The 24,095-nt window shown below is 45.6% G+C and overlaps 3 protein-coding genes and 1 long non-coding RNA gene across 7 annotated transcripts in view; 1 reads left to right on the top strand and 3 right to left on the bottom strand.

Moving 5' to 3' along the window:
• LOC143114709 (acylamino-acid-releasing enzyme) overlaps positions 1–4,360 on the bottom strand; it is a 9,575-nt gene extending 5,215 nt beyond the window's left edge. Inside the window, exons 1-10 of the mRNA XM_076276445.1 lie at positions 4,218–4,360; positions 3,781–3,904; positions 3,530–3,656; positions 2,809–2,884; positions 2,425–2,500; positions 1,070–1,224; positions 713–847; positions 385–476; positions 220–257; positions 1–118 (exon numbers count right to left, since the gene is read on the bottom strand). The exon at positions 1–118 is cut by the window's left edge and continues 13 nt beyond it. Of these exons, the coding sequence (XP_076132560.1) occupies positions 1–118; positions 220–257; positions 385–476; positions 713–847; positions 1,070–1,224; positions 2,425–2,500; positions 2,809–2,884; positions 3,530–3,656; positions 3,781–3,904; positions 4,218–4,235 (959 nt within the window). The 5' untranslated portion in view covers positions 4,236–4,360. The remainder of the gene's footprint in view (positions 119–219; positions 258–384; positions 477–712; positions 848–1,069; positions 1,225–2,424; positions 2,501–2,808; positions 2,885–3,529; positions 3,657–3,780; positions 3,905–4,217) is intronic.
• A 215-nt stretch (positions 4,361–4,575) lies between these two features.
• Positions 4,576–5,922, top strand: LOC143114715 (uncharacterized). The gene is made up of 2 exons (XR_012984978.1): positions 4,576–4,664; positions 4,748–5,922. It is a non-coding gene; the product is annotated as an uncharacterized LOC143114715 (long non-coding RNA).
• Positions 5,923–6,014: 92 nt separating this feature from the next.
• pkig (protein kinase (cAMP-dependent, catalytic) inhibitor gamma) lies at positions 6,015–17,350 on the bottom strand. 3 transcript variants are annotated; one of them, XM_076276451.1, is made up of 3 exons: positions 17,129–17,350; positions 7,415–7,578; positions 6,015–7,028 (listed from the first exon to the last, which is right to left on the bottom strand). In XM_076276451.1, the coding sequence occupies exons 2-3, from the start codon at positions 7,563–7,565 to the stop codon at positions 6,946–6,948; spliced, it is 234 nt and encodes a 77-aa protein (XP_076132566.1). In that variant the 5' UTR covers positions 7,566–7,578; positions 17,129–17,350; the 3' UTR covers positions 6,015–6,945. The 3 variants fall into 3 exon arrangements, with proteins under 3 accessions (XP_076132566.1, XP_076132567.1, XP_076132565.1); XM_076276452.1 differs by lacking the exon at positions 17,129–17,350 and adding an exon at positions 15,914–15,997; XM_076276450.1 differs by lacking the exon at positions 17,129–17,350 and adding an exon at positions 8,210–8,732.
• Positions 17,351–17,979: 629 nt separating this feature from the next.
• Positions 17,980–22,721, bottom strand: ttpal (tocopherol (alpha) transfer protein-like). Of its 2 annotated transcripts, none has more exons than XM_076276448.1 (5): positions 22,352–22,721; positions 21,543–22,008; positions 21,077–21,270; positions 20,482–20,592; positions 17,980–19,582 (listed from the first exon to the last, which is right to left on the bottom strand). In XM_076276448.1, exons 2-5 carry the CDS (start codon positions 21,991–21,993, stop codon positions 19,298–19,300), a joined length of 1,041 nt encoding a protein of 346 aa, XP_076132563.1. In that variant the 5' UTR covers positions 21,994–22,008; positions 22,352–22,721; the 3' UTR covers positions 17,980–19,297. The 2 variants fall into 2 exon arrangements, with proteins under 2 accessions (XP_076132563.1, XP_076132564.1); XM_076276449.1 differs by having other exon boundaries at positions 22,501–22,721.
• Positions 22,722–24,095: the final 1,374 nt, after the last annotated feature.

The following is a 24,095-nucleotide window of genomic DNA, read 5'->3' as shown; positions in this document are numbered from 1 at the left end:
AGGCACTGGTGGTGAGGTCCAAACACTTCCCCCTTCAGGTACACCAGCCAGCGTCCATCGGGACTAAGGCGAGGACACGACACACTCTGACCAGTGATTGACCAGTCTGTCAAGTTCTCTGAGACCGACCAAAGAGTAGATTTAGGAACAGCCTCTACATAACACACACACACACACACACACACACACTCAAATAGAGCTAGTCATTTCTTCACTCACCAAGATGGCCCTGCAAATCTAGGTGATACAAACCGGACCTGTTGAGACAGACACACAGCTAAGCAGGAAGCAGTCAGCCAGCCAGTCAATCGGCCAGTCAGCCAACCAACAGGGGGCACCTGTCTGGCAGATCAAAGCCTTTCACCCATCTCCCACCACACTCACCTGCGATTGGAGCAAAACTTCAAGCCTAGTCTGAAAGGATCCTCAAACCACCCAACATAGATCACGCCTTCTCCATCTGGAGTCCAAAGAGCCTACACACCCCAGGAAAAGAAATACATACAAAATCTGTCACACACTGTCAAATAACAAAGGGCCTAAATATGGGTTTATCTGTAAAAACACCCATCTGTATGACCCTCCTGGATGAACAGTAAGAGGTACAAGCTGAATTTTTGGAGCAGTCAGCTGGGTTTTGACTGCTCCCTGGGCCGTGTCCTCTGCCCCCTGGGCCTGCTAGGCCCATGCACTAATCCATGTGTGAGTGTACCTGGGCTGGGCTTGTGTGCAGTGGGACGTTCTTGAGGACGGTCACATCACCTTTGTCCAGGTCAGCTACACACAACACAGACGAGCTCCGACCAGTGAGGCCCTCTCCCCAGTCCTCCACATACACATTCTTATCCTAGGATACATAAAACACACACAGACACACAACAAAAAACACAAATACACACACACACACAAAACATACAGTCACAGACACAGACACAGACACACAAAAAAAAAAAACACACACACATACGCACACACGTACACATTTCTTTTTACTTGTTATTGTTGTTGGTGAATGAATGATTTATAGCTATTGTTATATCATGATGAAACAGTGTGATTCAGGACTAACATCAAACGCCTCTCCAGGAGATGCCCGGGCCGATGAAGAGAAAGCAGGCGGAGGTGATGAAGGCGGCTCTGCCTCTGCCTTGGCTGGCCTCTTCTTCTCAGCAACATAGAGCAGCCGGCGCTCACTTGCCGTCCAGGCCAGACACGCAAGGGCAGCTACACACACACACACACACACAAAACCCAATGGGTGCTAACTCCCTGGTGTGTCGTAAGTCTGGGTGTGTCGTATGTAGCCAATAAGGGTGTCACGATTTCGATTTTATTTCGAAATCACATCTCAATCTCTAACTTCGAACTTAAAAGTAGAATCGACGATGCAGCCACACCCCCAATGTCACGTCCAGCATGTATGCCAAGACGCACAAACACACATGCACGTGCTGAACTGCAGCGTCAACACTCCTCTAATTTTAGGCTGCAGCCAGTTAAAATATAGGCCTACACATCAACCTACCGAAATCAAAGTCCCTCTTGCTTCTTTGAAATCACCGGTGTGGAAGTATTTGTTCATTCACGTCAATTAAAACTAACTTAGCCTACTCAACTTAGCAAGTGAAAAGATGGTCTAATTACAGTCCAAAGTTACTTTAAGGCTTAAAATGCACATTTATAAGTACATATTCCATGAACACTAACCTTGGGTCTCTTCGGAGTGTGCTGAAACAATCAAATTAACATTCTGTGCTGTTTCGTTTTACTATGTTCACGTCAGTGTTTCTCAAACTTTTTCAGACGAAGGACCACTTAACCAATAAAAAAGAAACGCGCGGACCACCTAGCTAAAAAAAAGATTAGACCTACTTCAACAGTATATTAGCCTACACAATAGGCCTAAACTTACTCACTGAACCACCTGGCTTATTGTCTTTGCACTTTGCTTATTGTGTCAGAGGATTCATATGATTTAAACTGGCATATCTTACATAGACAGTGTTGCAGAACTGTTTGGATTTACATACAAGTTGGTTCAATATTGCAAACAACTCCTCTATATTATATTTTACCACGTCTGCTCGCGGACCACTCGGGATAGCTTGAGGACCACCAGTGGTCCCCGGACCACACTTTGAGAAACACTGGCCTAAGGTTAGTTCTGTTCACATTACAACCTCGCGGTTGGAATGGTTTCAAAGCGGTTTCAAAATAAAAGCCCCCCGAAAAAGAAAAGGAAAAGGCCAAAAAGAGTAAATAACATATAAGGAATGCATTAATAGTAATATTTAAAAAAGATCGAAAATCGAATCGAATCGTGACTTTAAAATCGAAAATTACATCGAATCGAGGATTTGGAGAATCGTGACACCCCTAGTAGCCAAGGTGAGGAAAGTGGACTTACAGGTTAGGCCTACTTACCATCCTCATACACAGCCCCATGCACATTCAGAGCCGTGAGATCCAGGCTCGTCTGCAGACCACTGCTGGACCATACCTGCAGATCGGTGACAGTCTCAAGTTACCAGCCATCTCCAATCAATCACAAGCACTGCATCCTCATTCAGCTAAGAGGCTCATGAGGCAATGCCTGGATTATTCTCTACAGCTCCCTAGTCACAGTACAGTGGCTGACATCCCTTTTGAACAACATGCCGCAACTCTCTGCAGTTTAGCTAAGTAAGAGACTGGTAGATGGCACACAGAACTGACAATCTATAACATAAGATGTATAGGCTCTATGTTTAATGCTCTAGGCTCTATACTGCTGACAAAGGCATAGTTAAAATGATCTAACATGCTCACCTCCAGATACTGGCGTCCTGATGCCTGACTGATAACCGCCCGATAAGTTCCTGAAGGCGAGTAGCTGTTAAGTAACCTGTTGAAACAGAAGTGGTTTTAAAAGTCTGAAGGCCTCTACCCAACTCGCACAGATATGTAACTGAAAGGAAGAGAGGAGGGTCTTAGGGGCGGGGGTGCTGTGGAACTGAACATACATGATAATTATATACTCTTTTGATCCCGTGAGGGGAAATTTGGTCTCTGCATTTATCCCAATCCGTGAATTAGTGAAACACACAGCACACAGTGAAGACACAGTGAGATGAAGCACACACTAATCCCGGCGCAGTGAGCTGCCTGCAACAACAGCGGCGCTCGGGGAGCAGTGAGGGGTTAGGTGCCTTGCTCAAGGGCACTTCAGCTGTTCTTACTGGTCGGGGTTCGAACCGGCAACCCTCCGGTTACAAGTCCAAAGCGCTAACCAGTAGGCCACAGCTGAGCAGGCTGCCCACTGATGTAAGGAAGAAGACCAGTAGGACACACTTTTTTTAACCTTATTAATGTTCATAATTAACCATGTCTGTTATTTTATATTGATTTTCATGGTATGAGTGAGTGTAGGCTTATATAAACATATTTCACATATTTGGTATGCGTCTGACAGTGTGTTTCATGGACTAAGGAAGGCTGTTCGATGTGCATATAAACAGTGAATTTCGCCTCTGGTGCATACGAGCCTTACTCTCTGTTGGTGTGTGTGCAGGGCAATGGTGGAAGGCATTGCAGCACACTCTTGCGGTCGCACTGTAGAGTCCAGCTCTGAGAGAAGGATAGACGGGTTGCCCTGGTGTGTTCCACCTGACTCCACACTAAGGAGACAGGGCAGAAAAAGATGTCAAAAACAGGAGTGGAGGCAGGACCCGTAGGCTACGTAAGGTAATGCATACACAAAAGCAGTGACTGCATGTGCGTCTGTTCACCGTTAAGCCTCACCCGTGGAAATTGAGATATAACGGGTCCCGTTGGAAGTGTCTGTCTCATGGTTGACAGCTGCCGATAAGGGAGTGGGAAAGCTGTTGCTGTTCCTGAACACCGCTGTGATAGCCTCGCGCTCTACCTGTGCAAGGATAGGACCCAATGAGTAGACCACGCGCGCCACACAGTGAACGAAATGGAAGGAAATTATTGTCGGCGCGATGCCCAGTTGATGGTTTCAGCATTATGGTTTCTTTGACATATTAACAGATTAAACGATATGACCGATCCGAGCAGATGCTACCAATAAGTAGCTGTAGCCTAGTGAGCTATGGGGACTGTAACAAATCAAAGAATGAGCTTTTGTTGAATAATTACGGGTGCATGTTCCGCGGGTACCATTGTTACCAAAGTGCACTGCCGTACATGCATTAACGAGAACAATTCTGGCTTACTTCTGCGAAGCTGTGCATTGTAGTTTCCTGATTGAGAAAGAAAGAAATCAGAGTTGTGCAGAAATTAAAGTCACCATGGGCTCCATACTTCTTACTGGACGATACCACGACCGTAAAAATGCAGGGGTGTCCTGTCCACTAAGTTTAAACGACCGTTTCACAGCGAAGTTGCTACTGGCAAAATGTTTTGACTAGGTGTGAGGAATGTCCAATTAGCACATCCTCAAGACCTTCACTTCACTGGAAAATTATTTGGAGCTTTGAAATGCAGGCTGTCCGATAGTATTTAGCTCCACGGACACAACTTTATACCAATACTGCCTTTGCGCAAGTGTGTTCATGAGATCAGCTCGGAAAACAAATACAGGAAATGCATAAATTACTTATTAGAACTGTTTACCAAAGACGGTTGATCACTATGTTTGAGCAAGAGGGAACATGTCTCGGGTGAGTGTTTCTAGTATTAATTTAGTGATAAATTACCTTGCCTATTTATAATGAGTGAAATTCGTCTCTTGTGTTGTTGCAAGGGAGACCATCGTGGTTGGAGAATATGATAGTGACGTCAAGAAGGATACCTCGGGGCACAAGACTTCCGCACGGGTCTCCGACCAAAAAAACCGACCCGACTTCGCGTTCAAGTCATGTTTCCTCTATTGGAGGTCCGAATATCAGATGTGGCATGAAGGCGGCATTTGACTCCTTTTTTCTTTTTCTGTTTTAACTACTGCCAGTGTCTGGTGATCTTCGTCGCATCGCGCTTAAGCACTAGGCTACGGCACTTGAGCGCAGTCACGATTTTGCTACTATTATCGCATCGCAGCATGAGACATCTAACAATTGTATGCATCGTCACATTAGATCCTTACCTTATTTAACGGTTCATTCTGACCACTTGAAATCTGACTTGAAAGTTTTTCACATGATGAAACCAGGGTGCGGAAAGACTTTGGCTCCTTGGATGATGGTTGCCATGACAATTGCAGACGGGTCCATGGACCGTTACATGTTCAAAGTCCAGAAGCAGAGGTGGTCACTACTTTGTCATACGTAGGCTACTCTTACACTTGTGGTAGCCTAAATTGATTTTTGTAACAGTCAGAATTTAAATCAGCCAACCAAATAATAAGACAAATCTAATAACTTAATCTTTTTAGAACTGCAGTAGGCTACCTCTTGCAAGAACTTGTGACACACTGCTTACTATCACCAGAGGGCAGTGTTGTACACAAAATATATAACGCAATCATCCTCACGCTGGCTAGCCTAGAAATCTAGACGCGCCCCTAGCGCCAGGGCTAGTCTAGCAACTCTCCTTTGGCTTGTGAGCTCCAGAAATCGAAACTTAATCAGGGCATTGAAATCGTGTATAGAGTCGTTTGGTGGGCTTAACATAATGATTTATGGCAGAGTTGCAACGGTTTGGTTTGAATTCCCTGCTACTTGAAAACAAATATCCTATTGCGTCCTATTGCGTGCAGAGGGAATTTGAAAGACAACTGATTATCCCGCCCCTCGGACTGAGCACTGCGAACGGTGAGTGCCCAGACCCTACATTTTAATGTGGGTCTGGCTCGCCAGGCTACATGCTGGCTACATTTACTTTAGTTTACAGATGCTGCCATCACAACATTTACAGGTGATATTGTAGGCCTACATCTGATGTAATTTGCTTTGTTTTTTAAATAAATAAACATCTTCAATACCTGTGGCAATGTAGAAAGTCAGCTTATGTGGACCATGTCCAACAAGCTCTGGTGTGGGTCATGTGTGGTGGAGGGGTACGAGCAACAGCACTCCAGTGAAATTTTGTTTTATTCTGAGATTGTTACAGTAAAAACATAAAATAAGAGCAGTGTTGTTCACCGCCTCTGTGATGCCCAGACTCCCTGTATGTGAACACCAAGTATGTTACACGCACGCACGCGCACACGCACGCACACGCACGCACACACACGCACACACACACACACACACACACACACACACACCTCTACTGAATAATATGAAATAAATATGTTCCCTACAGCGCATTCTCTGGCAGCACAATCATCAAAGAGCATGAAACTGGGTCACAAACTTGAGCGCCAGCTCCATTTCATTTCAGAACACTGAGGACTTCACCTCTGCTCCAGAACCACACTCAGAGGTTCCAGCTGCACCAGGACCGCGAGGCTGCAGAGTACCTACTGCGGAAGATCACAGGCTACTAATCCATTCTGTAACAGTCCACCGAGGTCTCCAGCACACATTTAGAAAAGGACACACAAGGCTCCAGCTCTTCCTGTTGCACAAGAACAAAGCCGAGCTTCCATCCCATGACACAACAGGGAACATAACTTCAAACTTTAACTTGGAAACAAACAAAAAAAAACTTCATAGAGATACTGTATGACTATGCATTAAAGTTATTTGTCATATATTAGACAGTATTATGGTTCAATTAAAAAAAGAGAGAGATATATAAAACAAAACAAACACTCTGTGCTTTTGTGTGACGTTGATAGGGAAACACAAGCCAACTTCAATGTCCAGCTCCAGAGTAGTCCAGCACAACGAGGCACGCCATTGGTGGAAAGCCACGTGGGGGGGTAGTCAGTGGGAGAAGCCGGCCACTCAGATTGGCTCAGACCAAAAGGAGTCCTTCTTTCCTCTGCCCAATGTCTGTGTCATCGCTCCTGGTCTCCTTTCCTCCTCCTCCTCATTCCTCCTCCGCTCTGCTCCGCTCTTAGGAAGGTCCGCTGCTCCCCTGTGCCCCCTGGCCTCCTGATGCCTCTGCCTCTGGAGGAGGAGCCACGGAAGCGTCTGCCTCTGAAAAACACAGCAGTCAGGCTCTCTCTCTCACACTCATATATTTACACACACACACACACACACACACACTCCACTTGGGAATTCAGTCCCCACAGCTTTGCACTTGTCCTCAATGAATAAATGATTCATTTTAATGAGGATTTCATCTACAAAAAACAGACTATAAAAAGACTTGAGTTTTTTTTTGTCTGGGCAAATGTAAGTCACTGGTCTGGATTACTTAAGCAAACAACAAGGTTCTTGGCCTAGAGGTTGAACAAAATAGCTCCCTACGGTTCTTTTACACACATGTGTAAGCACTAAGTAAGAAAAACACACACACAGCTTATTGTTGCCATATAACTTTTAATAATGGCTAACAATGACCCTCCACACACACACACCTGTAGGTTTGAGGTCCATCTGGGCCATGTCCTTAGTGAGATCGCCGGTTCCCACTGTCTGAGCCTCTTCTGTGATGTCAGGAACGGCGTTCCTGCGGCCTGTCCGGTCACAGGTGATAAAATCGGAGTATGATGCCTCCACATCCATCATCTGGCCATCACAGCTACCATTTCGCCACAGAGAGGGAGAGAGAGAGACGGTTAAAGGTCATGACATTTCAAATTGATCTTTCTTCAGAAAGATGAAAAGTGTGTGTGTGCGTGCATGAGAAAGGGAGAGAATTAATGATCCTGCCATTCTTGGCGTTTCATGTCAAAGTGTCCTGCTGTGTATCTCCATAACCATTCCCCTGTCTCATACGGTCCCTTCACACACTGGAGCCCTCTGCAGCCCTGTTTATGATTTCCTGCTCAGTGATGCACACACACACTCGCACAAAAACAAAACAAGCAAGCAAAAACTGTTTCCTAACAAAAGCATAACATTCTAGGTACAACCACTGGCCTCATATCAATTGGCCCTCCATACTCAAAGCCCCTTAAAGCTCACCCACACAAAGCTCCAAAAAACCAATGCGCTCATCTCCTCCTTGCTACGTCATTGTCTCACTTCTTTTCAACTCATATTCCTTCACTGCCCAACAAACACATTTAGTGTTCAGTACACACTATCCAAAAGGGCAGCAAAGAAGATAAAAGGGTGGACTGATCAATAAAGGTAGACGTGTGTGTGTGTGCGTGCTTTGAGTAGATGGGAGAGGCAGAGGAATCCAGGGGGAAATGCTCGGAGCTCACATTAGCTCAGTTTCTTTCAGCCTATCCTCTTTTTCCGCTGGAAGTGGGTCATGGATCCTGCCAACTACAGAGAGATTGTACAGCTGGCCACTCAAAAGAGAGAGAGAGGGAGAGAGAGAGACTGCAGGAAGACAAAGAAAAGGAAAAGACAGATTGAGAGCCATAAGCCATTCGTCATTGACAAGGAAAAGCTTAACTTTTCCCCCTTATATCCTTGCATCTCTAAATGGAAGGCCAACAGTGATCAGTCACAGACAGACAGAAAGAGAGCAAGGAGGGAAAGAAGTGAAAGAAAGAGAGGCTGAGAGAAAGGAAAAAGACGCAGCTGCAGCTGACGGTAGCCCAGTGGGAAAAGGTGTCACAGGTGTGCAGTCTCAGCACGCTCCCAAAGACTACAAGCCCCACAAACACACACAAAGCCCGCAACACAGCACCACAATCATAATCATGTTGCTACAGTTAGCCATGCTCCCCAAACCCATAAATAACCATGCTAGTTCTGTCCACTCCATTCCATGCTTTTTAGTCATGGCATCTGCTGTTAGAGACTACACACTCAGAGCTCACATACACAGCAGATTCAACAGTCATACACACCTCATCTACACTCAAACTCTATCTGGTGCGCTGGGACCCCAGCGAGCCAATCTCCTCACACAGAACCTTCTGTCCGGCTTCCAATCCCAGAGGCATCCAAGGACATGCAACACTCTTGAGCTGGCATTAACTGTTCCCTCTAACCATCTCCCCACGGAGGGAAAGAAGCCCTGTAAGTGTTTGGTGACTGAGGAGATAAGGCTGTTGTGAGCAGCTGACCAGGCAATCCAAGGGGAGGCAGTGTAGAGTGAGATAAGAGTGAGAGAGAGTGAAAAAGATAGAGAGAGAGAAAGAAAGAAAGAGATACACACCGGTGTGGTTGAGAGAAAATGAGAGGGAGTGGGAGAAAGAACAAGCAAACCCGAAAAAGACTGATCTGACCTACAGAACTGTGGGAGTCAACGGATCTACTTTCACAGCAGCCACTGCTGAGCGGGCTGTGAGAGCCCAGGGGGATGTGTGTGTGTGTGTGTGTGTGTGTGTGTGTGTGTGTGTGTGTGTGTGTGTGTGTGTGTGTGTGTGTGGGAGGTGGTAGTGGTGGGGAGGGTGTCCCAGCGGGCCCATCCCTGCCGGCTGCCCATCTAATAGGAGGAGATGAGCCGTGCTCGCTGTGCCCCGTGCCAGCCACGCCTGCCATTACCGCAGTGGGAGTCCTTCCTGGGCCCTGGCACTGCCCAGAGAGAGCGGGACTTCTGCTGGAGTGGATAAGTGTCTGTCTAATGTGACTAATGACCAGGGCAATGCACTCAGGGCTCTCAGCATGACTGCAAGGGGAATAGCCACAGCCACCACCCTAAGCAAGCAATTCAGTGACAAGGCCTCCCGCCTTTGATTGGTGACGCGAGTAGGTATGGCATTATTTGAACTGCAGAGGGGCATTTCATGGTCCGCTTCACTCATATGAGCTTGGTTTCTCTGGGGCGAAGTGTAATCAGCTGCCGCTGGCTGGTGTTTTCTTAAGCTCAGCGGGAGGAAGAGCTCCAGGTGCATGAGCTTAGGGGGAGTGGAGTTATTGGAGAACGGCACGTTCCAGAGGAAGCAGTCAGCCTGGGGAGCCCCAGACCAGACGGCCCAAACTGGTCAGCTGAAGGGGGGGGGGGGCTCTCGTGAGGTCAGCAGCTGAGAACCGTATCAGCTGTCGATGTGGAGCAGGGGAGTTGGATTTCCTCTGCCAGCCCTAGCATTGTTACTCAGCCACCAGCTTCCTGGGCTAGCATGTAAATACAAGCGAGCTTTTCTTCTGTTCTGCTGCTTTGCTGCTGCGAAGCGCCAGCCTCAAATATCTTTCCCCTTTTTTCAGCGGTGGGCTGTGTGCAGTGGGGGCACGTTAACCTCCTATACCAGGACTCTTGTGTGCGAAGAAGGCATCAGAAGGGATCCCAGGTCCCATGAGTCGGAGTCCCGTGATGCATCCCATAAAAACCACAGCAACTACGCCAACAGTTGTTAGCTAACAACAAACCCTGAGTGAAGACACCCTAGACACACAGTCACACAGAAACACTTCCTCTTTAACTTACGCACATCAAGGCCGTCTAGGTTCACTCACGCACTCTTCATCAAAAGAGGAACTTTTTTTTTTAGATGCAAGGGTCTTTCTCTGGGTTATCCATGTGATAAATGAGTGTTTGTATGTGTGTGCGTGTGTGAATGTGCATGTGTTCAAGTGAGTGTGTGCATCATGTATTTGCATGTTTGAGTGTGTGAATGTGTGCATGTATGTATGTATGTATGTGTGTGTGTGTGTGTGTGTGTGTGTGGTGCGTGCTTAAGTGTTTGCGTGCGTGTGTGTGTGTGTGTGTTAGAGCCGAGGGCAATGGAAGGTGGGGCAGCCCTTGCTTCTTCCAGAGGAGTTCAGGCGAGCAGCTCCCACTCATGACTCATGAGCTGCCCTCCAACTCCTCCAGACTCAGAGCCAAAGCCACCACTGAGCACTCTGTTGCGTTCCGCTCACCCAGTCCAACCAGAGCTGCCACTTCGCCTCAGCACAGCTCTGCTCAGACAGCCCCACTGCCAGAGGATTCACAGTCTGCTAGGATACTTCTTATTGAGGAAAGAACCTTGAGGAGACTTATTCCTACGGATATACTAAGTGCACAAACAGATCTTATACTCCGTGTCATTAAAAATCAAAAAAGATCAATAATGGGAACATCAATCAAGTGGAAGTGTGTCATCTTTGGTTATTATAAACTATTCCTGAACGTAGAATACATCTTTGGGAATGTCCATTCTGCCATTTTCCCATGTTCTCTTATTCTATTTTAGCCAAATATTGGTTAACAGATAAAACAATCTAGAATGGAACAGTAAGAAGTACCCTAGCGAGAAATAGATAAAATGCTGTTACAGTTTAAAAAGTGTGTGTGAGTGTGTGTGTGGGGTGGGGGGGTTGTTAGGGTGCAAAAGCCCTTCAGAGATTTGCCAAACAATTCTGCGACTGTCAAGATGTGGCACATATGATAACAGGAAAGCACTTCATTTAGCACGGCTGGCCAAAAATATCAGCCTTGATTTAGTCAAGCACGAGTTGGCCCTGCAAAACAACAGAGCGTTTCTGTGCATCAGCGACAGGCTGCGGCTAGCAAGGGGGCAGCAAACAGACAGGGCGTTGTCTGGTGGCCATCTCTCCCACAGCTTACTGTATGGCTCTCAGGGGGTGGGGGTGGGGGGGGGGCATCTGGGTGCAAAGAGCTCAGAGGAAAAATATGCAGCAAGCACCAGAAAAATAAAAGCGGGTGTCAGCTTACCGTCACAGCACATGTGAGTCAGGGCCAGAACATAGAGACCAATAACTGCCCTTATGCCAGCCGTCTCAAACCGGCTGTACTGCTAAAATTGGACCTTGTGGGCATCAACTGGGACGGTTAACATTCATTACTTCATTGTATGTTTTTTCAAGTTCTTCAAGAAAACCACACAACCTTAGGACATTAAGACTGATTTGAGAAAAGATAAATGTCATCAAATAGTGCTAAATTCAACAACGTGCACCCACCTAGGGAAGTAACACCCACTGTAGTTCCAGGCCTAATCTAACCCATCACAAGAACTTGACGAGGTTAATACTAGCATATATCTGTACTAGGAACAACAAACTAAACTACTTCTTGGAGTCTACTTCATCTGACAACATCATGCTTGATCAGTCAATATTATCAGAGCATGCATCAGCTGCTGATAAGCTACAGGAGGCCTATTTGTTATTGTTACATACCCCCAAGCTTTAAAAGCCCTGATGCTTTTTTTCCAGGGAGTGCACTGGAGAGGAGACACACCCAAACATGAACTCACCACACACACACACACACACACCGCGTGGGAGTCTGCGTGCCTGTGGCCAGCTCCAGCTGGAGTAAAACTCGACCGGAGGAAAACAGCCCGGTCAGCTGCAGTCCACCCTCAGCAGCATTTGCATGCAGTGTGCAGCGCAACCTCTCCCTCGGTCCCTGGACTTAAGCGCACAAAAGCCTCCTCCTGACCACCTAATTAGGCCTCACCAGACACGGTGCTGCCCTTTTGTGCTGAAATTTAAAACCCAGAGGAACTGGATGATCCAGTTATCCCGACTCCAACAGGAAGAAAGGAAGGAGGAGGCTGAGAAAAACAAGAGGACTAGTAGATAAAAGGAAAGGTAAAAGATGAACGTGAGAAAAAAAACAATCAAGAGCAAAGCGCTGGCTTGAGACCTCTCTTGAAGAGCCATTAAGAGGATCAGTATAGGGGGGGGGGGGGGTAAACACAGGAGCTCTTGTATGCGCCCATTGAGAAGAAGAGAGGTGTGTGTGTGTGTGTGTGTGTGTGGGGGGGGGGGGGGGGGGGTGCAAGAGCATGGAATGCATGGGTGTTTATTGTGGTTACTAAATATGGCCAGTGCTTCCAGTGAGGAGCTTTCATGCGCCAGAAATCCATTTTTTCTGCATTCTATTGCGTGCTAGCAAAAACTGCACGCAGCTGCAAGGGACTGTGGAACATCAGAGTCTTACAATGTGTGTTTACTGCCTGTTTACATGTCCCTCTATTTGGGGAAACCAAAAGGACAGGAAAAATGACCAGTCAATTAGCTGATGATGTCTCATGCACAGGTCGTAAAAAATCTGTCCAAACATAGTTAAATAGGATGTCTAGTGATCCAAATATTATCATCTCTGTGTATGCTGACACCTGAGGTCAGAAATTGTGAGAAGAGGGCAGTTGGCAGATGTTTGGCTGAAACTCTGAGAGGCGATGACAGGATTGGCAGTGGAGAAAAAGGAGCGGCGTTGAAGAGGGGAATTCTGGGACAGAATCAAGTGGTCATCCTGACAGAAATGCAAACAAGACACTTCCACACAAGCACCACTGAGTCCACGTATGTACATTACAATTCTGTATTAAATGGAGTGGACACTGGTTAGATAAAGTCACCAAAATGATTCAGTCACACTGAAAGGCTGAATTCTGTGGCTACAGCCAGTATATGTGGGGTGGGGATTCCTGACAAGAGCATTACTGCCAATATATTACTTCACACACATTATATAGTCTTCCTTTAAAACAACAATGAGAAAAAATATATATACCCCCATTTTAAATCTAAAACTAACCAAACTTTCCTCACTAAAAAGCATAATCATTGTAAAATAAACACCACAAAGTAAATACATCAAATTGGACATGGTTATTGGTGTGTGCATGCAGGCATGGTGCCAGTTTCCATGGTGCCAGTTATGATTCAACTGAAAGCCTTCCACATTACACAATGTCTGTTTTCTGAAGTGCACCTACTATACCTGCTTTCATGAAATATCAACCTTGAAAACAGTGACTGTCGCAATGACATCATCCGTCACATGTAGACTAATCTAAGTTTCGCTCTCCAGTCTAATGATTCTCTCACCAGCGCAACTGCAACCCAACCCTTGCCGCAAGTTTCAGCCAAACCCTTATAGAGTTCTATACCATCCAGGCGCCCACATTGGCATGCTGACGCTATCCGTACACCCACCAGTGTAAGATCAAACGCAGCAGCATAGATATCAACAAAGACCACTTGTAAGCAATTAGTGATGATCCCATGACAAAAACCCAGTGATCTGGAGACTCAGCTATTTTAACAGTTGTACTAGTTAATCATCTATAGCCCGCCTGGTCCAGCTCATTAGGCTGACATGCAGAATAAGCTTCCCCTCCAACCCTTCTAAGAACTCAAGACACACACCGTGCAATTACAAAAGACCATAAACCAGCACGGAAACCACTGTTAATGCATTCAAAACACAGTACGAAAAAACACACACTGCTAAAAGCCTCTGAAACATGAATGCACCATTAGATTACAGCCCAAACAAACACCAGCTCTCAGCTTGCCCCCCCCCCCCCCTTAAAAAAATGAACATATTTTTTGATGCAGTGTGCCTTCTTCAATTCAGCAACTTTCTAAGCTCCAGCAGCATTAGCAAGGAAGCCATTTGGTAATAGTGTTAGCTCTCTGGCCAATGCTGAAGCAACCAGATTAGACAATTTATCAGATGAGAGAGTGGATAGATCATTCCATTGAAAGGCTTCTTGAACCATTCATCTTGGAGTCACGTTCATTTTAATGACCCTAACAAAAGCTCAAGGAGGAAATAAAGGTTTACATGGACAAGTGTTTTTTGTAGAGTGGGTATCTAGTAGTGACTCCGGTAAACTTGTTGATGTAGTGTTCAATCTTCTATAGGGAAGCGATAGCTGTAGCAGTAGAAAGGGAATGGTTACTCATGCTCCCGTCACTCAAACTCAAATTCAAACCTCGTGCTCCTGCCATTCAGATTCAGGCCTCATGTTGTTATCATTTAAACTTCAAATTCAATTGAATGGAATGGAGCCCAGTTGCTACCGTGCTTTTGCGATAGTTCCACAAAGGCAAGTCATATTAGGAATCAAATCCACATCCATCAAAAAAACAAACAGAAAGCCTTAGGGGAGTGACTGACATGCCAGCCGTATTCACCTACCATTCAAACCCAATAAGAGTTCCTCCTGATAGGAAAAAACTCAATTTTGTGCAGGCCGAGTGACAGTTCTGAGGTATCCCAGAAACAGTTGCGTAGTGCAGGAAATTCCTTTGAGCACATAGTCAATTCTCTTCCTCTGGCTGATGGGAGACTAATGCCAGGTTTCTTTGTCTAGTAGGCCTAAAGAGTACCACCCAGCAAGTGGCCTCTAATCCTTCACCATAAAAGGCCAGATGTCTTGCTAACTTTTGCAAGACTCAGCCAGCCAAGGAATCCATCCCTTCTATTGATTTACATATATCCCTACTGTTGATTTTCTGTTGAGTATATAGGGTACACACACTGTAACTAAGAGACAGAAATACCCATCGCTTTGGATGTTTTTTAATTTTGTTTAATCAGCGAGATTATATTGAAATTTAGTTGCAGCTGACAACAAAACCTCACCTCACCTGACAACCTCACTCCAGTTCCCTCATGGGTGTCAACTTGTAAAGCCATTTTAAGTGCTACTGAAGCATCCCAGCATTGTACCAAAGATGCAGCAATGTTCCTACACCATCTTAACATCAAACACATTACTGAGGTTGGCGTACCAGACAACCACAGACAGTCATGCATGTCTCTGCGGGAAGATAACCTCTGGAATGCAGCGGTCAGGTGGGACATCACCCAGGAAACTCTGCTGGCTCACTGCACATAGATAATCACTCCAACTGTAGGTCAGCAGGCTCGTCATCGCACAAACACAATCACGGTCACCTCAACACACTACAGCTTTGAAGTAACGCAGTCATCCTGGGGTTGGGTCATTACAAAGCCTTAAAGGGGGGGGGGGGTGTCAGTGGTAAAGGTTTTAATGAAAGTGTCTCCTTGGAAGAATTAAAGTCTCTTAAAATACAATCCAAGGGCAGAAATCTTCAAGCATGTGGTGGCTTCAGAGGGGAGCAAGACAATTACAAGCTTCCTGTTCTGACCTTCGGGGAGCGCTTGCGTCACACAAAAATGTTGCCCTCCTTCACTCTCCAAAAGAAAATGGGTCACATGGCCTCCTGAGCCACTTTTTACAGCTTCCACTCGCTACTTGCACAGGGCCAGTGACAAACAGCCTGCAGCACTTCAGACTCACATTTTGCCAGATCAGGAGCATCCAGGCACCTCCTGCCCAGTCCCAGTCCCCAGATGGCACATTCTGAGGGAACGCGGTCATGACCCTGTGCCAGACACAAATTATGCTGTGCAGAGTCAACTACATGGAGGATACATTTGTTTTCCCCCTACCCCACAGTTACACTGCTCTCCACCCAGATGGAAACCTAGCGAAATGCCACCAGACTCTATTACTGATCTGCCCCTAATCTGATGTGAATGTTTTGGGTCCGTACCACAGGGTGTCACTGAAACTGTCGGGTAGGGGAGCTGATTGTAGGTTTAGAGTTTTTGACAGCTGCGCATGATGTGTAACATGTTTACAATTAAACCAATCACCTACTGCCCACCCCCAGATGCTTCGAATTGAGATGATGAAGGGATTGAACGGTCACGCATGGCCCTATCGGTTTCTCTGGAGGGCAAGGGTGTTTACGCCGGTGGTTTTCTCGAGCCTCTCTTGGCAAGGATCGCCTGGCTGGGCACTTGCCTCGCTATTTATCCCTGAGAGTTCACGGTTACAACACATTAAAATAGGATGACAGCTGTGTTTCTGCCGGTCTTTGCAGACATCAAGTCCAAGTAAGTGGAAAATGCAGTGGTTGTGAAATGTTGCCAACAACACTGATTATTGCATTAATGCGAAAGAATGAAAGTAGTGCGTAAGAGGAGGCTACTTGTTTATTGTATCTAAAGACTAGTAGCAAATTACTGTTTCGTGAAGGACTTCCACCAACGCACTGCTTGGTCTCCACGAAACGCTGCCGAGAGAGCGCATGGCTGGTGATCAGACTCCGCTCCTACTCCGCCCCCACTCAACGCTCTCATGATGGAACCACTTAGGCGACGCAGTTTGTTTTGGATAAATATGGAATGACATGCACCCCTCGACATTTGGTTGGCACATTCGAAGACTTCTGGAACATACAAACGCAGATAGGCTACTTTCACAAAGGGACATGGGATAGCTACCTTTTGCTCTGGGGGCTATCCACAGATGCGTGAATCAAAGGCAAAACAAAATACTCGATCGATTAAACATCCTACAGCCCCATAATAATCCACGGCATTATTCGTTAATATAATTAGCCATACAAGCCAGAGAAAATATCGTTTATAGGCTTACATTACTGTATCAGTACGTTGTCAATGAAAGAGATAACACTTCACCACAAATTGCAACAATGCAACTAACCTTGAGTTTCCTCCACTTGTTACAACGCAGGCTTAGGGATGTCCCCTTGTAAAGTTTAAGGTTCCTTTTAAATTCATAATTGACTGGATTCGGCAGTTATGTTAGTCTACGCGTCTTCATGCAAAAGGAAGAGAAGTTGTGTTCGCAAGATGACTGTTTCATGGACAGCCCCTGAAGACAAAGCGAAGGATTACGTCCTTAAACAGCTGTTTCCAAAATGGAGTTATCCCATAGCCAATCACGCTCCCGCACTGAACTCGGGCGCTGCCGCCGGTGGGGGCACTGCACTGTGTCAAATGCCCCGTGCAAACAGTGCCAAAGAAATATGCTACCAAGTGTTTAGAAACCGAGAGGGTCTCTTTACAAGTCTGTAACGAATAACGATATTTAAAACAATATCGTTTAACCGTTACGAGGCGTTAATTAGACAGAATGAGGCGGTTTCCACTTACGTCTATTTAGGAACACGTTACCCTGGGTGCTGTGTTCGACCTCGTTGCTTTTGTTATTTCAAATGTCACGAGCTCATAAAATCTCAAATGACATGCCGACATACGACTAGTGTCTTCGTTCAAGGATCAAGGGACCTAAGCTACAGTTTGGCCATACTTTTATACAGAATTTGGGAGTTGACATGCTATGTTCTTTCTTTAGTTGTGCCAATAATAAGAGGGATGATATAGGCCATAATTAGCGAGCCTGGGTAGCAATGACTACGTAATGTCTGAACCTGTACAATGACTCCCTCTAGGGGAGATACAGATTATTGCGGTAACACAGACGTTCTAATTTGCGGGGAATGTCTTTTAACTCATCAGGACACGGAACCAGTTATATACCACATTCCAGTACACAAAGCCAACGCTTTATTAAGGTATCCAGGCTGTTTCTGGTGATGTTTTTGAGAAGCAACCCACATACACTAATTTGAAATATATGCCTGTTCACATCTCAATGGACAGAAGCTACCTGGTTATTATAATAAAAAAATCCTGCCAGGGATCATGAACAATGTGAAAACATGGAAAATCAAAGTTAACTGTAGAGGTGGATCTGTACAAATACTAAATTAAATGTCCCTTTCATGTTTTTATCTCTCTTTTTGGCAAAAGGGGAAAGAGATAACAAAATGGCAGGTTTTAAATGACCACAATGTTTGTTTGAAGCATGTGATATGATCAAGATGGAAGACTCACAGCCAGTGCTTGGTGATGTCTGTAGAGGTCAGTTCCAGCTCTATAACAATACCTTAGCTGACTGGACAGAGTGGTATTTGTGTGTGCACATGTGGCGGGTAACATACAAGGTGTTGTTAGAGAACAGCAAACCTGCTGTGGCGTTTACAGTGAGATACATACACTTACATCCATACAATGCAGATGCTTTCACTGCACTGGCTATACATCTAGTATACATACATCTATACATCTAAGAGCAATTCACATACAGTTTGGCTATTTGTATTAAGACTGAATGGGTATGCAGGAAAAGCATGGAGAGGAACAAATTAATCTTTAGTGTAGACCACCCAAGTGAAGACTGGTAGATATCGAGACTGCTGCCCGTCCTCCCATTCATAAGATACTAGATGCTCAACTACACTAGCCCCATCTCCAATTAAGGCAAACCATCTTTGGGTGTCAAACAAAATGAGTGGCTAACGCAAGATAAAGCAACATTATTAAATAGTCTCCCTTTAACTTCCACCTCACAACTCATATTCAGAAATGGCTATAGACTTTGGCAAGACCACCTCAGAGTAAATTGACATAATTGCAAATTACACAAAAATATAACTCAGGACATAAAACATACATTTCAAAATTCCCATCATATAAGAATTAACGTCGTTCTCTCTCAAATCAATGTCTGGGGTGAACAGCGAGCATTCGTCAACACATCGTTCAGTAGCAAGGTTTCCAACAGTGGGTGAGCAGGAGGGCTCAGCAGTAATGAAACCATTAGAGCAAGAACAGTGGTTAGCGGAATGGAAGCAAATAACAGCGGTCAGTAGTGATGTAACAGTCAGTAGGACAGAGGAGTGCCATAAGTGTGTGGTCAGTCACTGCGGGCAGTAATGGCAGAGCAATCACTAATGGGAGCAGCGAAGCCATCTGTCATGGCTGACGTGATGAGCAGTGTGGAGGTCCGCAGCAGTCAGTGCGGTGGTCAGTAACAGTAGTAGAGCTGCGAGCGCAGGCTCCTGAACGTGTCCTCTCCATGAGCGCCACTGCCGCTGTGCTCGCCGTCAAACAGCATGGAGTCCGGCAGCACGCCATCCTCCAGCGGCTCAGGCTGACAGAACTCCACCACAAAGTTCTCCTCGGCGTCCAGCAGCGTCTGGGTCCACACCGCCATGTCTAGCTGGCCGGCCACGCCGCCGTACTGCTCGGGTAGCACCGAACGCGGGATGCTCCGGTGTAGGGAGGACAGGTCCGAACCGTGAAGGACATACTGCATGGGAGGAGAGAGAGAGAGATAGAGAGAGACAGAGAGAGAGACAAAGAGAGAGAGAGAGAAAGATAGATAGATAGATAGATAGAATAGTTTAATACACACAACCAAGGCCGGTGGAAGTTGGTATTGGTACACTGTGCTCATCCCTGCTGCACATTCATACATGGACAGCAGTAGACATCACACATTATGATGTTATGATGGTGGGTCTCTTTGTGTTGACTGATGTGGTAGGGGCCAACATAGAAGTTAAAGCTTTGTTGTAATATCCTCCTCTAATATTGCTGTGTTGTACGCTCACATCAAGAGTTCATGAAAGGACTATAACAGCAGCAAGCTTTAAGTTAATATTCATGTGCTTACCACAAGCTGATTTCTAAAAGCACTGTAACATACTTGGAAGCTATAGATCTTACTCCTATAAATGTTGTCACTACATATACTATTGCTAACTAAAACCCTCAGAGACTAACACAGAATTTAGTTATCGCTATTCGGCCACCCAGTTAGAAAGCCTAAATCATAACCACAAAGATCTGGGGTCCACATTAAGGCGGGGGTCACATTAGCCAGCCGCAAGCGCCAGGTTTCCTATTGTTGTCTATGGTTCGGCAGCAGACGGTGGCAACGCTGGCGTAACGCTAGCGTTGAACAAACTGAGCAGCGTTGAACTTGGTTCAACTTTCAAAGCGCAACACGAGCGTATTCAATTGACAAACCGTTTGTGTTGCTTAGGAACGAGATAGAACTCATTATGGTCTGAGCGTTGTGTTACGTTTGCTGCTTGCCGCTGGCTGATGTGATCCCCGCCTAAGTGATTATGCATGTTGTGAGGGCCTAACATGTGACTCCCGTCATTCTCTGATCTGTAGCATTGTCACACACAGATTGCTTACCCTCTCAGCCATCTTCTCCTTTAGGAAGGGCTTAATAATGGCAAATATTCCCTTAAAGATGCGTGGCTCATTGATGATGTTCACAGCTTTTATTCTGATAGGAAAACCATCCTGAGAGAAGGGAGAAGAAGGATGACAAAGTGCACAAGGAAACGAGGAGAGCAGATAGATATTCACACTTGGACACAGCGGAGATGGTGGAGCGGCAGCATCACCGCATGAAAAGCAGTCAGTCCCAATCAACTTTAACTTTAACATTCAATATGTGTATGTATCCACAATATTCCTGAGCCATGACACTTCAGTATTCAGAAATCCGGTTGTATATTTCCAGCCGAAGCTGTGTTGCATTATTTTTAATGTTATGGTAGACAGTGCCTGACGCATCCTAAGCCATGCAAAATTAAACTTTTAGTAATATATTATATAGAATAAACATATTGGGCAGAAATATAAGTTGAAGAATATTCTAGTTAGCCTGCGAAGACTGCACTAAGTTATTATGTAAACAAAATGGACAAAAGATGAAAACCGGACGGGGAAATGTGCATTTGATATGAAGCATGTGGACATATGATGAGAACAGCAAGCGCACCTGTAGGATTCCTACCACCTTCTTGGCCAGGAACGGTCCAGGGTTGGATGCCTGGGACAGCCCCACGCCACTGTAGTCCACGAGGATCACCAGACCATTCACCTGGGTCTGCTCTGCCTCGATCAGCTTCTCAAGTGTCAGGTAGATTGCCCGGATGTTGTCCACAAATGGGTAATCATTTTGCCTCCACTTCCCTGTACAAGAGTGTGTGAGTAAACCCATTACTATTATTAACTTAACAATCATCATTGTTAAGAACAAATTAGCTTTCAATATTGCAGGATAACATCAGTGGGAGACTTGACAAGCAGGTGTCATTTCAGACACCAGACAGTTCAGTCAATCATCAGACAGGAGGAGATCATGGTGATAAGACTTGATAGGTGAGTAGAGGAACTGAGTGTTGAGCGCAACAACACCAACATAAGCAAACATACAAACAAACAAAAAATAGGTGTAGTCTCACCTGGCCTGAGACATAGGATGTAGCGCCCATGGTTGTCTGACTGGGGCAACACTGTTAGGACGCCTCGCTCCAACACGTGCTTAACCGTAGAGGGCCGGAGGTCATGGAAAACCTCGGGCCAGGCCCGTCGGCTGGCGTGATAGTTCAGCAGCAACTGGAGAGCACGGTCATAATCAAACTTTCTGGCGCGCAAGAAACGCAGCAGGAATGCATCGTCCAGACGCGTGCGCAGGTGTGGGTGTTCCTTCAGCACCATGTCCCGCAGCGCCTGTACGTCACGCAAACGCCACTCGGGCTTCTCCTGCAACTCCTCACGAGCCTTGGCCTCCAGGGCAGGATTCAACGTGCACGAGTAAATTGGGGGAGGTGGACCGGGGAACCCTCCATTAGTGGGCTGTGGTAAGTCTACCCCTGTGGTCGCGGTTCCCTCCATACCACTGCCTTCAGCCATGACCTCACTATGAATCTGAAGTTTAAAAAAGATACATCAGGCAGACTTAAACTCTAGCCTACTGATTTTTACCCCATTCTCAGAATCCCCGTAGAAGTGAATAAACAGAAACAATGCATATCTCAACAACAGCCTGCAAAGTAAAACAACAGTCATGCAGGCCATTCAGTCAGAATTTAGCTTTATGTCAAACAAGAGGGGTGTTGTGTCTGCCAACGCAGTACATTTAACGACAATATGGTAGTCATATACTGTACGTTGGTCATTAAAAGTACTGTTTGGTTTAAAAGCATTCTTAGGGTTAACTGGGAAGACAGATTTTTTTAGTGGTTAGCTGGCTGGCTCCTGTCTCTCTCACCTTCTTGCAAGAATCTGTCCAGTGACCGCTGATGTCGATGACAGATTCTCAGTACCAGTGGCACGCTGTCTCTTTCATAAACATCAAATCGTTCATACACAGGACACCGAACAGAAATTATATACCCTGTCTCTCTCTCTCTCTCTCACCTTCTTGCAAGAATCTGTCCAGTGACCGCTGATGTCGATAACAGATTCTCAGTACCAGTGGCACGCTGTCTCTTTCATAAACATCAAATCGTTCATACACAGGACACCGAACAGAAATTATATACCCTGTCGATTAAATACATGTTTATAGAAAGGGACTTGATTTTCTAGATAAACCTAATTTGGGAAGAGAAAACAAACGATACAGTCACCAATAGGGACTTCCGGGAATCAAGCTAAAGCCTTTGCCCATTGGCTGTTCGGGGGCACGTCACGTGACAAATAGCGTCATTTTATCACAAGGGCCTAGGGAACAGCTCTCTTGACCCTCTTCAGGGAATCCCCAATTATTAAAGGTAGCCTACGCTATTTTTACTTTAACAACAATAACGTGCTGTTGCCGTGAAGCTGTATTGTCTTTTACTAGAATATAATCTTTCCTAAGATGTGATAAGATTTGGCTTTCACTTTGGCCTTAATTTTGTCATAGCCTGAATGCTAAATTGACACTAGGTGGCGGTATTGGTATTCCAATAGGTGTAGTCTAAGCGAAACCCTCTCAGTTTATGATATGAAATAGTGACTGACTTTGGTGTAACCTACTTTGGTGTCAGATAACAATGGTATCATCATGTCAGCTTGTAACCTGTCAAGTGCAGAATAGGACACCTGGAACAGAGCGAAATAAAAACGGATATGATTTCACCGGATGATTGAGTGGGTGATTCCAGTTTACCTGCTGGTCCTATAATCCATTAATATATGACTGGGAACAACATCTTTTTCCTCTCCACAGGCCCAGGCCCAGGCCCTTGACAACTTTGAAGTCAGGCGCCTTAGAAAATTACAGGACTATCAGGAATTGTTTTATGGCGTTTTATCAGTGAGCTAGATTGCACGCCCTTGCACAAAATATCCTTGACCATACTCTGCCACGTCCCCACAGCTTTATTATCATGTTTTTGAGCCTCTCACATTTTACAACCAGAGGGAAGATTAGCCTGTTTTTAAAGATGACTCTGCCTAGACCTGGGGCAAAGAGAAACCTCTCGAAGTCACATAAACCAAACCTGTAGAATCAGATGAATAAGTAAATCACTCGTTTGATCAAGTTTTAATGATTCAGGTTATTACATCAGGTCTGAATGATTCATCATGGTATCAGATACGTCCACTGACCTTCTTCCATCTCTCACGTGACAGTGCTGTCATCTCAGTGTGGCTGGCCTCTGAAGCCATGACCGATGTCATCTCTGTTTTGCTCATTCAGTTCAACCATTTACGAATGCCTCCAGTGCCTGGACATCCAATATTTACTGGACAAATAGGGATTGCACAAAGTGCTCTCAGAGATAACAGGCGGTGCTCCCAGGAGCATGGCCGCCACTAGCCCCATTCCTCCAGGGTAGAGATGAAATCAATATCCCACTTGGAATAAAGGGCCGAGATGTAGGCTATTCAAGAACTATACGAATCACGTGTAATACAGTGTATTAATCATTAACATTTGAAAAGGTCAATTAGCTTGTAGCTGATTTTGATCAAGATTATTAATGAACCCATAAACTATCAATTATTGAGTGGGACTGAAGCAG

This window comes from Alosa pseudoharengus, unplaced genomic scaffold (genome assembly GCF_046254945.1).
Source record: "Alosa pseudoharengus isolate Yale_2024_CS ecotype anadromous, Long Island Sound unplaced genomic scaffold, YU_APseudo_1.1 YU_APseudo_1.1_scf_9, whole genome shotgun sequence".
In the NCBI taxonomy this organism is placed as follows: domain Eukaryota; kingdom Metazoa; phylum Chordata; class Actinopteri; order Clupeiformes; family Clupeidae; genus Alosa; species Alosa pseudoharengus.
The sequence above is the reverse complement of the archived record's forward strand: the minus strand, read 5'-3'. Positions and strand labels throughout refer to the sequence as shown.